The 17,882-nt window shown below is 40.7% G+C and overlaps 1 protein-coding gene across 2 annotated transcripts in view; it reads left to right on the top strand.

Annotated features, from left to right (window-relative positions):
* The window catches only part of EPHA3 (EPH receptor A3), a 366,545-nt gene that overhangs the window by 326,240 nt on the left and 22,423 nt on the right, over positions 1-17,882 (top strand). For both annotated transcript variants that reach the window (XM_090057555.1, XM_090057547.1), the window contains exon 15: positions 2,734-2,927. In XM_090057555.1, the coding sequence (XP_089913681.1) occupies positions 2,734-2,927 (194 nt within the window). The remainder of the gene's footprint in view (positions 1-2,733; positions 2,928-17,882) is intronic.

Below are 17,882 nucleotides of genomic sequence, written 5' to 3'. Positions count from 1 at the left end.
CCAGAATTAGGCAACCAGGGTTTTCTTTACTGCTGTTCCTAAAAATGGTAATATAAAAACAAAAATACAAAGAAAAACCTTCCTTCCAAATAAGGACTACTGGCTGTATATTAATTCTTTACAGCAAGCTGTACCTTGTTTTTAAATAAATATGATAATTTGACTACTGTAGTACAGGATCAATTTAAGAGTGTTCCTTAGGCTAATATTTTAGTGGAATGGCTTCCTGTAACAGGCAGCCAGGGGCTTCCTGTTATTGAAAACAGTGCAGCAGGCTAAGCTGGCTGTGTGGGGCTGTGGCAACAGGAGCACAGGCTGGCCCTTAACTAAAAGGGGAAACTCCAGTGTGTGGCTGGAAAAAGCCACATGACAGAAGGGGGTGGGGCTTCAAGGCATATAAGACCAGGGCTTGAGCTAGAGCAGGCTGTCAGACCCTGTATGCTGCAGGGAGAGGAGCTCTCTGGGGAAGCTGACAGCAGAAACCAGGTCCATGGACACCCAAGCTAACCAAGGGAATGAGGGTGAGCCTATCACTGGGACGTATAGCTTATGGTAGGGTATTGTTCAGAGAGGGAATGAACTTTGAGGATGCAATTTGCTCATATTTCTGTTTTACTGGAGTTTGTTTAGGACTAGAGGACCAGATTGTGGCTATGGGGGTGGTTTGGAGGCCACAGGGGATCCCTGAGAGATGCCCAGGAGAGAGTTCCCAGAGGCCCAGGGCCCAGAAGCATGAGGCAGGGGCCAGAGGCCCAAAAACATACGTGTACAAGATAGGGCTGGGGCCCAGAAGCTGAGGTCCAGGACAGTGGACCTTGGGTTAGGGGGCCCAGTGAGAGTAAAAGGGCTGAAGCCAGGAAGGCAGAAGCCCCAACAAAGTTTGAAGGTTTGAGGGGACAAGTGTAGAATCAGGGCCAAGGGCCCCTCCCTCCAAACACTGACTGACATATTCAAGGCACGGGCATGCCTATAGGGGTGGCTGTAGGTCACAATTATTGCTCCTAAGGCACAATTGGGGCTGCCTTAAAGGGGAAATCCACCCTGTGGAATTTGGGGCAGAGAAGCACTGAGGGCTATACGCAGAGGAATGGCACCCAAGAAAAGGCTACCCCAGCCTCTGGAGGCAGCTTACCATAAGATCAAATCATGGCGGGCAAGAGACAGGAGGTAATAGGAGGTTGAGGAGCATAGAAAGGCAGATCTGACCACTAGGGGGTATCAGATACCAGTCAGATCGCCTGAACCTGTCACACTTCCATAATACCTACTTATAGTAAAATGAAACTCAGGGACAGGGTATGCCTGTATGATTTTTTGCTATGAGAGTGCTTAAACATAGAGTCGTTTCCTTACCATGTTCTATCTAGGACTCTAGGGCTACTTACAGATGTTAACCCCGCCCCCCGCAAAAAAAACCAAAAAACAAACCTCCCCAGAGCTTTACTGGAAGAAGTAGCACATTAGATCGACCTGGCTCTGCAGCGCCTGTATAGATTGGACATTTCAGCAGGGCTTTTTGGTGCTTTTATCTAATAGCTGATTCAACCAGGTATTACACAATTACCTGGTTAATTGTGCAATTAATTTAGACCAACTACATGTGCAAATTAACTATGGTGCCTTAAAAAGGTCCAACCAGTTATATAATTACTGATGGAAAATGTGTAGTAACTTTATAGCTGGTTTCTACCCAGCTTTAATTTGCATGTGTAGCCTGTGCCTCCACAGTTGGGAACCCCATCAGTTGACAGGGCGTCCAGTTGCAGGAGTGCTCCATGCACCCCCACAGCTGGTTGACTACAGCTGCTCAACCTCCCAGCTAAGGGGGTGCACCATGCATCCCTGCAGCTGGGAGACTGTAACAGCTTCCCCCCCTGCCCAGCTGTACATGGGGCACCCCTGAAGCTATCAGATCACAGCAGGTGGTCTCCTAGCCATGGGGGGTATATGAGGTACCCCCATAGCTGGGATCCTTGTCAGCTAAAGGGGCTTTCTTCTTGCTGGTGCAGAGGAAGCCTGGTGTGAAGCCCCTTCTTTGGCAATAAGGCATGATGGGATCTGATTTGCAATCCCACAGTCATGCCTCCTGCCATCGTACACTTGTGGAGGAGCACAGTAAGATCTGTTACACTGTAATGACTATGTGCTGCCCTCTATCTATAGAATATCTTTGGGAAGGTAGGCAAATTACCCATGATTTCAGTAGAAGTTAGATGTGGACAGTATATGACATTAAAGATGCATAAATAATGGGGTTGTTACCCTCTAAAGTATAAAGTATTGATCAAGCTTTTGGAATCAAGTATCGAGTGGTCAGATATGGAGTGGCATTCCTAGCAATACTAAACATAGGTTATTGGGAATGATCTGATTTTTTTTGGTTTTGTGTGTGTTAGAGGGATGAGGACATGGGCATAATACAACTTACCATATTAAATGTACCATTTAACATAGACTTCACTAACATAATCATATGTCAGTTTTAGAGAAGCTTGTTGAAACTGCATCTTCCTCAAAGTCACATGCTGTATCTTAATTTTCCTATAGCTCTTTCTGTATGTCATTTATTATCTGATTTACTATGTAGATAAACCAAGAGTGTTGTACCGCAAGACAATTGGAGAATGAACACATTTGTTTAAACGTTAAATGTCCGTGATAATGTATTTTGCAGAACTGATAAAACAAGTTAATTTAATCACTTTTTTTCCCAAAACTTTTATCCTTGTGCAGGTAATTAAGGCTGTGGATGAAGGGTACCGCTTGCCACCTCCTATGGACTGCCCAGCTGCCTTGTATCAGCTGATGCTGGACTGTTGGCAAAAGGACAGAAACAACAGACCCAAGTTTGAGCAGATTGTCAGCATCCTGGATAAACTGATCCGTAATCCCAGCAGTCTGAAAATAATCACAAATGCAGCTGCAAGGTGACATATTCAATCTTACATTGCACATGCTGAAAATAAGTGTGTTTGCTTTCCCCACCTACAGTAATTAAAATATGTTTGCTTTGTCCACCCACTTCTTCAGTTTTAACCATAGTTATTTGCATTCTTGAAATCTGGAGAAAGCTTTCTGCAAGAGATTTTTTTTTTCTAATGCAAATATAGCAACTGTTTGGTTATGTGGTAAAACCCAGATAGCTGTGTGCTGAGATTGGAGACAAAAGGGATTTAGCTAAATGAATTTAAGAATTGCCAATTACCCTGTTTCTCACCCTGGGAGGGGCTGTGCCTTCACTCCATTTGATATACTCTGTCTCCAGAAACTTCTGGGTTTTCATCTAGGGTAGAATACTAGAGTATATAGGTAGCCCTACTAAGTTGTATGCTTAAACTTATACATGCTTTCATACCTTTCTGAATTGTGGCCAGCAATGTCCCACTCTCATGCCCCAGTGTAGCAAATCATCTAAGGATGTGCTTAACTTATCTGAGTGTTCTTTCTGCCTTATAGCACATCCTTAAGCTTTTGCTGAATTCAGGGTCTTAATAATGACCTGAATTCCTATTCACAAACCGATATAAGATGCCCAGTTGTTTTGTAAAGAGTCATTCATCACTTCTTTTATCCATAATACTTTGAGAGCATCAGTAATATCCAGATAATTAGGAGGGAATAGAAGGTGATGAAGGTGTGAATGTCTGAGCAGATAATTGGGGCAGTTACCTGGGAGTACTGGTGAGGAAGGGTGCAGATTAATAGGCCTGTATCGCAAACAAAATGTTTGGCTTTTAATGGTCTCTAGGAATAAGCCAAATTGAATGCCATTTTGAGAGGCATTTTTCCTCCCTGATTTCAAATGTAAATGTTAAAGAATGGGAAAATAGCTTGGAGACCAAGGTCTCAGGCCTGCAGAACAGGGACATCATAGGCGGCAGCAGCAAAGCTACTTGTTCAGTCTTTCTAATATATTACAGCCTGAGCCAAGGGAACTACCTCAGCAGGTAAAGGGCTCAACCAAGTATATTACTAAATGTCTTTTAAAAATGAATCTCATTGTTTATTCTTGTTAAACTGTTGTTTTTAAAACGTTGGGTCCCTTGTACCTGACCTTTACTAGATCCAAATTCTATCCCATTATAATGAGCCAATAGGAAGTCATTAAAGTGAAGGTGGGGTTTGAACTGAGAAAACTTGCTATGTGCTTCAGTCAGTTATGGCCATGAACAAGCCTTATGGTTCTTCCAAGGGGGCTGCCATTCCCCTGGTAAAATCTAGGAACATACAACCATTCATTCATCTTCTCCTGGAGGAAGAATGCCCCCTCAGGTAGAATGATCATCCAGGCATCAGATCTCGCTTCTGAAGGTGAATCTTTTGCAAGAAAGAACATTTGTGCACTCTTCTCAGGAGGCAAGTGGGGCAAAGCCCCACATCCGTTTCTTGGACTGAGTAGGTTTCCCAGGTCTCTCCCTGGATTCTTCTGGGACGGAAGTGGAGCAGCTGCTCCATGGCCCCCCACCCCCTGCCTGCTCCCTAGACCCTACTCTAGAAAACAGGTAGGGTGGGTGTTGCCTGCTGCTCCCTGACTGTGCACAGACCAGAGGAGCAGTCTATCCTTTTTCCCTGCTTAGTCCCCAGACTTGGGACCCTGGTCTGTGAAACAGATGGGAGGAGTTAACCTGTTGTTCCATTCCCCTCTGCTCCATTTTCTTCAGGCACTGGGAGGAATGAAGCAGCTATTTCCTCCCTCCCAAACCAGGACTGCCACATGTTGTTTTCCATGCCTGGTGAAGAACTGGAAAGCAAAAGAGAGGAGGCAGCTGCCAACTGAATATCTGTATACTCAGAAACGAATGTTCTCAAAGGAAATGTCTCAGAAATTTCCCCTAGTGGAAATGAATGCCTGTGTAGGTGCAGACATAAGCGTAGCTCCTGGATCTAACTCATGGTGATTCATAGAAAGCACCATGAGTTATACCAATCATCCTGACCCAACAGACTTCAGCTGTTGGATTGGGAGGGTGGAGTATCAGCTTCAATTTGGAGCCGATCCAGGGAGAGAGACTGCCTATGCAGCTTCTCCCCCTAGCCCCACTCCCCCTCTCACAGCTCCACTACTGTCTCTGGATGGTAGGGGGAGAAGGCAGGAGAGGGAAGTCTGTCACCTGCTCCTCCCACTCCAGGGGGGCTGGGGAAACCCCAAAACAGACGTCCCTCCCCTGCCTTCTCCCCCTCCCATCCAGAGAGAACAGCCAGAGCAGACAGAAATTAATGAAGGCACTCTGCTTTGGAGTGTCTTCATTTGAACCCTCATACAATGACTGTCATACTATCAGAGCACTCTGCAGCCATGCTTTTCTGTTTTGACATGGCATTAGAGTGCTTTCAAGGGGCCCATCATGCCACAAATGTCATTTCTGTCTGTGTCCTTCATAGCCCATGTTGACCTGGCTCTTTTGTCCCTGACCTTTCAAGCTTGTGTTGTTTCCAACTTAGTCATCTGATTACCTCCTACTGCCACTCTGGAGGTAGCCACCCCTTGTTATTGTTAACCCTTTATGTTATTCAAAATATATAATAATCTTAAAAGTTATTTGGTAAATACTCAACAAACCAAAATAAAAGCATTTACTAGAGTAGTTATGCCCTTTTAAATGTTAGTTGGCTGTTTTATAGCAAACTAGGTTTTAGCATTTTCTTGCCCAGTTAAATGAATAAGTTCTAAATGTATTTGACCCCATTTTTGTAAAGGACACAAACATGTTTAATATCAAGCTTAAATAAGGGTTTAGAAACCAGTTCCATTTTTTCATACTTGTTTCACATTTAAAACTAAACAAAATACACATTAGCTTCAAGCCTGTGATAAGAAACCCATGTACATCATTCCTCTATGACTTCTGTATTCCAAAGTGTTCCAAAACGAGTTCAGGGATGAGCTGCATCTATGATCGCTATTTCATGGTATGTCTAAATGGCAATCTAATAGTGGAGTTGCAGCTTGTGTAGAGACGAACCAGTTAGCTGAAGTACTGATACTAGTATAGACAGGGGAACAGTGGTCCTAGACAGATTTTTTAGCCTGCATTAAGATTTGTGCTGTCCTGGACAAGGCACTAGCCATGCTTCAGTCAACCAGTCTTAAGCCACTTCAGTATGTCTGCATAAGCTGCAGTTGCTTCTCTGATTCTTGTGTGGATATATAATCTATATTTCTCCATGATCGATTTTTTTTTTCCCCAAATTTCAAGCCTCTGGTGGTATCTCTAATAAAGAGAGAGCCTGCTTTTTTTACCTCACACTAGACCTAGGTTACCAGTCTAAAACATCTACTACGTTTAGGTGCAGACCAAGGGTATGTTTACGAAGTGTATTTACTTTAGACAGCCTAATAGGGTATGGGTTTCACTATATAATTCTCTTTGGGATCTCATGACTAGGGTCTTACTCAAATTGCAATCACACAGATTTCACAGAAATCATGAAACCAGGTGATCTTCACAAAATTTGTGGAAAAATAAAACAACAAAAAAATTACTAAAAATAAAATGCTGGCTCCCCCGTGGGAACCAGCAATCATCCTGGCCATGCAGCCTACCACAAAGGGGGCTCCTGGCATGAGGGCCAGCACACAAGATGGCTGCTGTCCCCACCCCTTGCTGAGATGGCTGCCACGGGGCCCTGCCCCTCTCCACCAATCAGCAGCAAGAGGTGGCAGCCCTCTCCATCAATTAGCAGTGGGGCCACCGGGTTTCCTCAGCCAATCAGAGGCTTGTGGGGAGGCACCACACTAAGCCCATGAAAGTGGGGGCCAGCCCCATAATCTGCCCAAAAAATCATCTGGCCACCTCCTGGAGTTGGGTAGACCCCTACTCACGACCATTTAGAAATTGCAGTGATGAAGGGCAATTCCTTCAAAAAGAAGCACAATGTCCTCTTTGAAAGTTAACAAGCAGAGGCATACAACTAAAGGAGTTTTAATAATAGTTAAAACTATTTTCATTGTGTGTCATCCAAATTTTTATCATTGTATCACCTGTACAAGTGAAGTCCTTTGTCCTTTTGTCATTTCTTTTATAGAAAAGTCACTACTTCTACATCAAAGTTTAACTTGAATTTGACTTCAGACCCTGTCTCTCGCTAGGCTCTCAGCTTAGTCCTAAATAGTACCTGTACGTATGATGGATCTCTACTCCAGTACATGCTAATTAAAGTGCCCCCATGACAATTAGCATGTGTCAGAGCAGACTCAATTAACTGAATCTGCTGGAGTATGCTAATTAGTGCAGTCCAGCAGCCTCCACATCACGTATATTCAGTGTCCCTCTGTTTCAAAATGGTGGCAGGGGTGCTTTAACTAAACAAGCTTTAAAGCACCCCCGTTGCCATTTTGAAACAGAAGGACACTGAATACATGTGACGCTGCTGGTGCTTTTATTAGAGTGGCTCTCAGAGCCGCTTTAAGTAAAGCCCCTCCCTCTCCTCCCCCCGCCCCCCCCCCCCTCCCCGCATCCAAGAGCATGTGTGTGATGCCCTTGATTACCAGCAGAGGCTTAGTGCTTTGAAGGATTAGTCCTTGTTTCTGTTACTCTATGGTAGTCGACATTTGCTAGAATTTGCCTCTGGTGTTGATAAAACCCCCAACATAAAGCATGGAAACACGGATTTCATAAAAACAATCCAAGTAACTCCCATATTCATCATACTAATATACTTGCAAATTTTACTTGATTATCCATCAGCACAGGAGGAAGAGAAGTTTGCAATCAGAGTGAAGCATTATGGAGCAAACTATGCCTCCCTGGGATTGAGTGGAGGAATCCTCCCACAAGCTACTATGATGGTGTCCTTTGAGGATACTATAGTTTTTACTGCCTATATGCTCTCAAGCATATTGTTATGGATCCCTTAACTCCCTCCTTTATCATTCATTTTCATCTAGCTTCCAAACCCCAGTTGTTGAAAGCATGCTTAAAACTTCCCCATGACATATGCACACAAGTGGTCAAAACCAATTCATATGGGAAATTTTTCAGCCAGATGACATCTCTCAAATGAGGTATATAAGACATGTATTTCTTTGATAGCTTTTTATCCTCAACTGCTTAAACCTGGTAATCAGCTGTTATTTACTTAAAGCAGTAATTTTGTTGTAGTACCCAAACAAAATGCATGCTACTGCAAGTATAGAATATAACTAGTGCTCATCTTGCATTCCTTTCCTTCTTGTATGAAGCCTCACTTTAGCAAACCACTTAAATGACTCCAGGTAATATATATGCACAAGTGCTTTGCTGAACTTGGGGCATGCTGAATTCATACAGTTCGTTTTATACTAAATCTTCATAGAAATTTGGGAGAAGGGGTACAAAATGAATGCATTCTTCAATTGTTTATTTCATTTTCATTTTTCTATTCCTCCCATGAACTGTAGGATACCTTGATACCTGCCAGGGTGTTTTTAGTCACAGCTGCTTCAATTTTTTTTTATGAAATTAAGCAAAAATAAATGTTTTAAGATATGTCTTCTGAAGGACCTGGACTCTAAATTCTACAACCACTTCCTTTTCCTGGTATTTCTGCTGCTGTAAAACACAGCAACATTCACTAGCAATTTTCGTTTAGTCAATTTGGGGTGGTTTCTGTTTAAAATCTCTGTACTTCAATTTTGTAGTCTATATAAGGACTCTTTTACTAGGCTATATAAGCTCAGATGTTTGTAACCTTTATGCCTCCTTGAATAGGTGTAAAGTTCTGTAAAGTGATGTTGAAATTGGGTACAGTACGAGTCAGTAAAGCATAGCATAACCTCCGAATATTTTCTTTTGATTTGTGACCTGCTGTTCTCTCCTGGTATCTGAGCATTATGTTGGATTTCATAATTGAATTTCTGAGTTGTTTGGCTATTTTTACAATGGAAGTTATTTCATAGTTCTCCTTGTCCCATTATTTTTCTCCATGGGCTTATTATTTTTTAGTCCACTGTGTATTACTTCATGTCTGTGAATGTTTCACTGAGTTACAGAGCATATGGTAAACTTTCCAAACTTTAATAGGTGAGCCAGAAATTCTTCATAAAATGTTGGTGTAGCTATAATCTAAAAAGGTTTCTTGGTTCATTTTTGACAAAATGTAGGAACCAAAATCCATATAATTGAAAATATTTCTCAAGCAATCAAAATCTAAAAAAATCCTGGCACCTAATTTTTTTAATAAAAAATTAAATCCAATTAGAAATTTATGTTTTTCTTCATGGTGCATTGACCCAATTTTATTGTGGCTAGATTTCAAGCAAACATTTTTTTCCTATTTCAAATGCAATTTCTAAAACTTTGTGTTATCATCACAGACATCAACGCTTTATTTTTCTCACCCCCCCCCACACACTTTAAAATACAAACATATATTTAAAATATAGTAGAAGTACTGCATTAACCCAAAATGGGTAATGTTAATTTAAAGTAGTGTGGTCTAAATATTACAAAGTACTGACCTTGGAGTTGAGTGATATGAGTATTATTTCCACTAATTCATGCAGTAGTTAGGGACAAAATTACTTATTATCTCTGTGTTTCACCCCGTTTCTGTAAAAATAAAATAAAATAAAACAAAATAAAATACCCCTACCCAAAACATAAATATAAAAAAAATGAACAGAAACTTGGAAAACCATATTTTTAAAAAATTGCTGATATTAAAATTTTGAAACTGTAAACTTCAAACATTTTCAAAGTTGCAGAATTTCACAAAATTGGCAGGGTATTCCACCAAAAAAAATCATGACATTTCCTTTTTTATTCGTTTGCTTTGAATTTTTTCATTAGAAATGTTTTTCTCATCCTGACCAACTTCTTGGTAAATCGAAAGCACTTCGTAATTTCCAGGGTATATCATCAGCAGGAAGAAGTGAAAAATAAACATAGTGGAGGCAGAGGAAGAAAGCACTGAAAAAAATAGTATATTTGCTCTGAATCTCTTGTAACCCACAAACTAAGTGCAAATATATAATTTGACATCTGTAAATATATTTTGGTGTACACCAGTTCTTGTAGAAGGATAAATGCATTTGCTTGCTATTTTGTGTTTCACCTGTTAAACCAAGTAGCAGAAAAAGGATAAGCTTTCTTGTAAAGAAATTATAGTACTGTGAGTTGCTTGATCTTCATGGCTGCCAATGAGAGAGGTGGTGCTCTCACCTTCCCTGGAAATCTTCAAGACAAGACTGGATAGGCACCTGGCCGGGGGCTTATGACCCCTGCCACTCCCAGTGCTCCTTCCTGCCCATGGCAGGGGGTCGGACTAGATGATCTGTCAAGGTCCCTTCCCACTCATTGATGTGATGTTGTTTATGTAGTATGTTCTTCATTGAAAATTGCCACAGTTTTATTCAAAATTTGTGGAGGGATTGAGATTTTTATTAATGAGACACAGAAACTGTAATATCTGTGTGCCCCCATTTAAAACTAACCAAAGGACCTTTTGAGTGAAAATTATTACCAGCTTACCATCTTTTATTTTGGTAGTTTTCTGATATTAACTTGTGACTTCAGTCCAGCTCATAGTGAAACCATAACAGTAATTAGTAGACCTGATTCACCAGTCTTCCGTTTGGAAACGAAGTGCCTTCCAAATCAAAACACTTTGAGAAATTATATCTATTCTGTTTCACAGGTAAAAGGGAGAAAGTTCAAACAGCTCCAGAACATCCAATTTGACATTTTTCAAGACAAAAAAAATAAATTCGTCCATTGTAAATTGTATTTGATTTCAAATATGTATTTTGTATTGCATACGAAATAATATTTTTAAAGTCAAAATCAAATAGAAGCACTTTGGTTAAAGTGAAGATTGCTTTATGGAACCTACTTCCATGGAGAATTCTGAAATGTTCAGATTAATTACAAGTAAGAACCAAAACACATTTTGTGATTTGTAAATTCTATACAAAACTCAACAGTTCTCCTTCAAGTTCTAGTAATTTACAGGCCACCACCATAAATTTCCACGAAAGGGACCAAAAAGTAAATGGCTAGAATGGAGATTGAACTTGTCAAGAACAAAAGTTGAGGTTTATTTGTGTAGCAGCATGTGGAAGATTTTATGCTGCAACTGCCTGTGATATAGGAACCAGATAAATAGATTACCTCAGTGAGAGAGAGATGGTACCATTTGTGGGATGAGCAACAATTCCAGGAGGCAATAGCTTTTCAGTGATGACCCTGACTCTTACATAAAGGTCATCCTCTAATTGTCTCAGTGGTGGCTTAATAAGTTAGCATTTGCAAGTTGTTTTGAAGATGAGACATGTCATATGCAGGCTAAATAGCTACTAGGATTCATTTTCCACTTCTGCAAATATAGCTGTTTTCACAGCATTACATTCATAACAAAATGAATTGTTAGAAATTGTTCTATAAAGCCAGTGGGCTTTAGTAAAACCATTTGGTTTCATAAATGCATACCAAACTGAGGATGACCTTTTTTCCCTTGCCTTGTAGATTTCTCCCACTCTACCACTCCTCCTTATTATATCAGCAAAAGTTTCTAATTCACAGTCACTCCTTGCCATAAGGAGATTTTTACAGAAAAAAGGACAGAAAAACTAAGTTCCTGCTTCCAAAATCTTATGAAATAATACTTTGTTTGTGTTCTTTTAAGCAGTTATAGAATCATAGAAAAAATAGGGTTGGAAGGGACCTTAGAAGGTTATCTAGTCCAATCCCCTACTCAAAGCAGGACCATCCCCAACTAGATCATCCCAGCAGAAACTTTGTGTAGCTGGGTCTTAAACTTCAAAGGATGGACCTTCCACCACCTCACTGGGTAACCTGTTCCAGTGTTTTACTACCCTCCTAGTGAGAATTTTTTCCCTAATATCTAACCTAAACTTCCCTTGCTAGAACTTGAGATCATTGCTCTTTGTTCTGTCGTGCCACTACTGAGAACAGTCTAACTCCATCTTCTCTCAACCCCCACTTCAGGTAGTTGAAGGGTGCTATTAAAACCCCTCTGTCCCCTCTTCTCTCAACTAAATAAGCCCAGTTCCCCCAATCTTTCCTCATAAGTCATATCCTCAAGCCTCCTCACCACTTTTGTGTCCTCTGCTGGACTCTCTCCAATTTGTCCACATCCTTTCTAGAGAGCGTGTGTGGGTGTGTGTGTGTGGGGGGGGGTGGAAGGGGGCAGGGGGGCATATTGATCCTTCCAGTAGTCTGTCCTTGCTACACTAAGCAACCTAATATGTTTTAAACAGGAAAACTAACATGGTCAGTGCTTATTTTCAGTTTATTAATGGCTTTCTGAAAAGTCACATAACTAAAAAAAGCAGCTTCTAAGATAGAAAACATTTTTTTTTATGATAGTGTTTATCCATTTAAAAAGACATTTAAAATTATATTCCTCCCCACCCCCCTAAACACAGACCATTATCCTAGTTAACTAATCCAGTTCTTATTTGGTAGAACATTAATAACATTTTGATCTAAATCTCATTCTTGAGAATACAGGCATAAATCCATAGAAACTCCATGAGATTAATTTAATCTTCATATGTAATAATGGATATGGGAGCAGAACCTTGCCTCTTATATGTATTCCTCTATGCAGTAAAGATTAGGATACAAAACAATTCAGAATATTAGTTGATTATATTGTGAAGGAGGAACTCTGTATCTGTCATCCCATAATTACATTGATTTCTAGGACTCCTGCAAGAAAGGAATCTGCCAACAAATTGTACTTAGGCCAGAATTTGTACAATTCATACTACTATACAAATTTCAATATAAATCAGTTAACTTACTGACTTTGGTCTTGTGACAAAGGCTGAGCAGTGCACATCTTATTATTTAATTTAAAATAAGTTTGTTTGTTTTTTAAACATGGCTTTAACTCCTAACCCAATATTATTATTACTATTATTTTTTAAATTTGTAATCATGACCCTATCTCCAAAATACATTGTGGAATTCCAAATAAGTTTGTGTCTAATAGTTCTCTGTTTAAAATGTTATGCCAGCTGCTAGAAAAATATCCTTTTGAAATCTGCACATGTTAGTATGGTCTGTTAGAACAACAAAAAAAGTGAAAAATGTACTTATTTTCAGGAAAAGTATGCTTTGATCCACTTAATAAAATCCAGCAGCTTACAAGTTCAAGGGGTTGGAAACAATTCTCTCCATGATGAAACCAAGAATCTAGTTGGAAAGTTATGTAAATAATTCATAATGTGTACTTTTTCAGATGGAAAACTGTGATTTTTAGACTGCAATATTTTCAAGATTAATTTCTTCAAATACCTCCAGCTCTGTAAATTATTTGAAGCATCTTAATGCAGTTGTTTGGTACTAACGTGCACTGATTTCTGGACTTATTGGTCTCATAGTATCGTTTCAGTTCCTTTGTTGTTTAAGCATAACCAATGAAGTATCAAGTCCCCAAAGCAGTTACTCACATTTTCAAACTCAAAGTTACCTTCCCACAAATAGCAGTAGCAAAACTTGGAGGGGGGGTGGACTTTGGGGGCGAAAGCAATGACCAGGACACCAGCCCCTGGCATCAGTTCAGAGGAGAGTGCCAGAATGGCATTCTTGGGAAGCTTGCACCACTGCCATAGCACATGTTGGGCGAGGTTGTGCTGAGGCAGCAACAGCCCATGCCACCACAACCTGCTTGAGGAAATAAGACCTCTCTGCCCCCCCTCCACCTTTGCCACCTCAGGAACCAAAATTGAAGTTACTCCTCTGATAAATACTATCTAGAATTAATTTAAAATGTGAAACACAGAAGTGACATTTGTCACATGATCATCCCCTTGAAAGTGCTCTACAGCCATACCCTGACAGAAGTGCATGGCTGCAGAGTGCTTTAAAAGTGCCCAATTGCATGCTATATTAACCCTCACTTAATGAGAGTTCAGATGAAGGCTCTCCAAAGCTGAGCACCTTTATTAACTCCTGTTTCTCCCTGTGTGAGAGCAGGACTGGGCTGATGCCCAAGGTTGGGGGTTCCAATCCAGCTGCTCCCCCTGCCCCCTCCAGTGCAGGTTGGAGCTCAGAGCTCCCTCCCCTTCCCAATCCCCTCTCCCATCTTGCAGGCAGCACTGGAGCTGGGAGGGGGCACGGCGGGGCAGGGCAGGGCTGGGAGAGAGAGGCTGCAGACATGTAGCCTTTCTCCCCTGAATCAGCTCCAAAATGTAACTCAATTCCACCTCCCCCCCCCCAGCCAACCAAACAATGAACATCTGTTGTCTGTTGGGTTGGGGGCAGGGGGAGTCACTGTAACTCATAGTGCTTTCTGTGAAGTGCCATGAGTTCAGTGGGGAGCCACAAGTCTGTCAGCATCCTATAGTTTGCTGAAACCTAACTCAATTGAAACAGTGAACAAGTTAGAGTGAATATTCAAGAACAATATATTTTTATCTTTCACCCATTTCTGGTTGTCAAACAGCTTTGTAACACATCAACTATTTGTAGTGCTGGAATAGCTTGTTGAAACGCTGCCTTATTTATGACCATTGCAGAATGGTTAGGAGTCTTGAAACCCAATCTAACATGCTCTAAATAATGGTTACTTGCTTATCAGAGGGATTTTTAAACGGACGGGTTTCGTAATAAAGCTGCAAACTGACTTGAAGCATTTCAGTCAGTGCCAATTATACTGTTGTGTTTCCTCATTATATGCTTGTCTTGGTACGCATCACGGTTTCTTAGTTTGGCAGAATACCATGCAATGAGACCATAAGTGTGAGTTTATGTCCTCATTCAGAAGCTGCTAAAAATGTAATCCATATCTCGGTACAGACCATCTGGTTTAAAAGGCTCCATGTAACAGATGCTTAATATTTTACCTCCTTGTTAAGTTTTGTTATTCTGTTCAAATATCACGGGGGTAAAATCTGAATCGCTAATGCTAATGAAACAGGCAACGGTAAAGGATATGCTCTGTTATTGAAACATCTGCAGTTAAGGAGTAAGACAAAAGTGATTGCTGGCCTGTTTAGCTAGTCAGGATTAACTCTCTTCTATGAAGTTTGTAGACACATCATGCCAGTAGTGTAACAAGTAGTGGGTGACTGGGGCACCAGCCCTTGTTGCCTACTAAGAAAGAGCCCAAAAGCAGCACTTCTTATAGCTGACCTGGCAACTACTGCTGCTTGTACCCGGGGTGCAAACCCTTGCTGTTACACCTCCTGGTGATGCATTTACTTCAGCACATTCCCAACTTAGTCTACAACAAAAGTACAGCAGACACATGGTAATAAGCTTTTACTCCAGAGGAACTGTTGTTCTCCTTTGTAAAGTTACTTCTGAAAATCAAAAGTAAATTCAGAGAAAATTAGTCTCATGTACATGGGGTGTGCCATTCTTACTTCCACTTCAGGGTAGCCATGTACTTAATGTAAATGAACCCCACCACACACCTCAGGCAAGCAGCTTGGGAAAACTGGTCATGTGTCCCTTCTTACTATAGAGTAAATTTGTAACAGTAAAATCTGGGGTAAATTTATCCAGAGCAAATGTGTTGTATGTCTGCATCCTTAGAGAAATAAAAGAACCCCTTGCCATGGTACTCTTTCCAACAGTCCTGATAACAGAAATAACCCCTTTTTCTATGGAAATGCAAAATAATTAGGACTTATGGTTAATGTATAATTAATACAACATATTCTACTATTTTGTGCTTTGGATTTGGCTGTGCTGATGAGACTCAAAGAATAAATAAATTTCAGATTGATTTATACAGTTTAGAATTGTCCACAGTAGCCCAGAAACAGATCAGAACGTGACCTTGTTTTCATTGCTTGCTGTTTACTGTGATTCTAAAAGGGTATATTCTGTTCTCAACAAAATGTTCAGGACTTTAATGGTGTAGCCCTCATTAGTGTTAATGGGAATTCTAAGCTGGAAGTTCTGGAAAGCAAACTGAGTAGGGCTCTTGCCCTCTGTAGCAAGCATTAAGCCTGTACAAATTCACAGTACAGTCAAATGTGGTGCCTCTACAAGGCAAGTTACATGCACAAAAAAGAAGAGACAGGGAGGCAGCATACCACTTTGAAAGCTCTCTAAAAGCTTTTTTTTCCCCCTTAAATCTTTTTAAAAGGCTATAGATTATTTTAGCAATCATGGGTGGCTGATAATAATGGACTCTCTCTCAGCCAGTCCTGAATCCCCAGGAATATTTTTGCACTCGGACTGTTGTTAATATTACATATACATAACAAATTGAAGCTATATTTCTGCAACACAGCAGTAAATTTTACCTGCAACACCATCCTCACTTTTAAGCTGTGTTGGTCTTGCTGGGAAAGAGTATAGTGAGTTATGTTGTTAAAAATATCACGTGGCTCATTACATCAGTTGGAATATGGTGGGGACTGGAAGTGGATCATTGAGAGAAGAACTGGTGTGTGTGGTGACTAACTGAGAGAGGAACTTTAGAAGTCTGATGAGAAGATTAGCTTTCTTTGATAATAAAGCCACTCAGAGGGTGAGTACACATAGGTTATGGAGCATGTCTTCAGAATAAGTTGGATATGTTGTCAATACATTAAGAAAAATACTCTTAAAGTAGAGCTATAAAATAGGTAGGTTTGAAAAAAGCTGTTTAAAAATAGGGTCATATCATAGAAAATGAGCATGGGAAGGGACCTCAGCAAGTCATCTAGTCCAACACCCTGCTCAAAGTGTGATGATCCCCAACTAGATCATCCCAGCCAAAACTTTGTTTAGGCAGATCTTTAAAACCTTCAAGGATGGAGAGTCCACCACCTCTCTGGGTAACCTGTTCAAGTGCTTACTACCCTCCTACTGAGAATTTTTTTTTCTAATATCTAACCTAAACTTCCCTTGCCATAACCTGAGACCATTGCTCCCTGTTCCTTCATCTGTCACCACTGAGAAGAGTCTAGCTCCATACTCCTTTGAACCCCGCTTTAGGTAGTTGAAGGCTGCTATTAAATCCCCTTTCAGTCTCCTCTTCTCTAGACTAAACAAGCCCAGTTCCCTCTGTCTTCCCTCATAAGTCATGTCCCCCAGCACCTTCACCATTTTTGTTGCCCTCTGCTGGACTCTCTCCAATTTGTCCACATCCTTTTAGTAGTGGGGGGCCCAAAACTGAACACAGATGCGGCATCACTAGAGCTGATTAGAAGGGAATAATCAGGACTAGGAGGTCTTGATGCATGTCTTTATCACAACAGCAGCATACAAACAGACTGCTCCAGATGACTGTCAAACATTTTAAGGCAGTGCAATGCTAACAGTGCAGTTCAACTTCTTCCCCATCCAGAAGGTACCAGATGATGATCTATAGATCTTTCCCATCACCTTTCAGCTAGTGGACATATGGATTTTGGGATATGTCCTTTAGCAGCCATTCACCCATTTGTGGGTCAAGAATTCCTAAACTATTTGGTTCAGTTTTTTCTTTTAGCAATAGAAGCAGAAATTACAGAGCAAGGTGCTCTGCTCATCTCCTAGGTTTCTTGGACATTTTGGTAGAAAACTATCACCAAATTTTTTGAGCTTAGCTGCTGAATGAATAAGTGATATATTTAACTAACTAGAGTAATGAACCTGAAGTGAAGTGATGGACCTAATTATTTTAGAGCAATTCGTTGGATAAGGTGCAGGCTGTGATGTGTCTGCAGCACGTATGTCAGTTGGCAGCAGGCCACCTTTCCTAGAGCTTGAATACATTGTCATGGTGGTAGATTTGGTGCTGACCTGAAGGCTGTGGGGCTGCAAAAAGAATTGCTCAGGTTTAAAATGGAGGTTCCTGGAAGACTCCACAGGAACATATAAAAATGCCTTTTGTACAGTCACTAGTGGAGAGCTGCTAACACTTCCTGTATATTATTTTGCCTATGGGCAACTGAGAGCTGACCAGTGAAGATGTGTGACCTAGCAAGATATATGAATCTTCTAAAGAGAAAA

Source organism: Crocodylus siamensis, chromosome 1, assembly GCF_052110815.1.
Source record: "Crocodylus siamensis isolate JL-2025a chromosome 1, ASM5211081v1, whole genome shotgun sequence".
Classification (NCBI taxonomy): Eukaryota; Metazoa; Chordata; order Crocodylia; family Crocodylidae; genus Crocodylus; species Crocodylus siamensis.
This window is presented reverse-complemented; position numbering and strand designations above follow the sequence as displayed.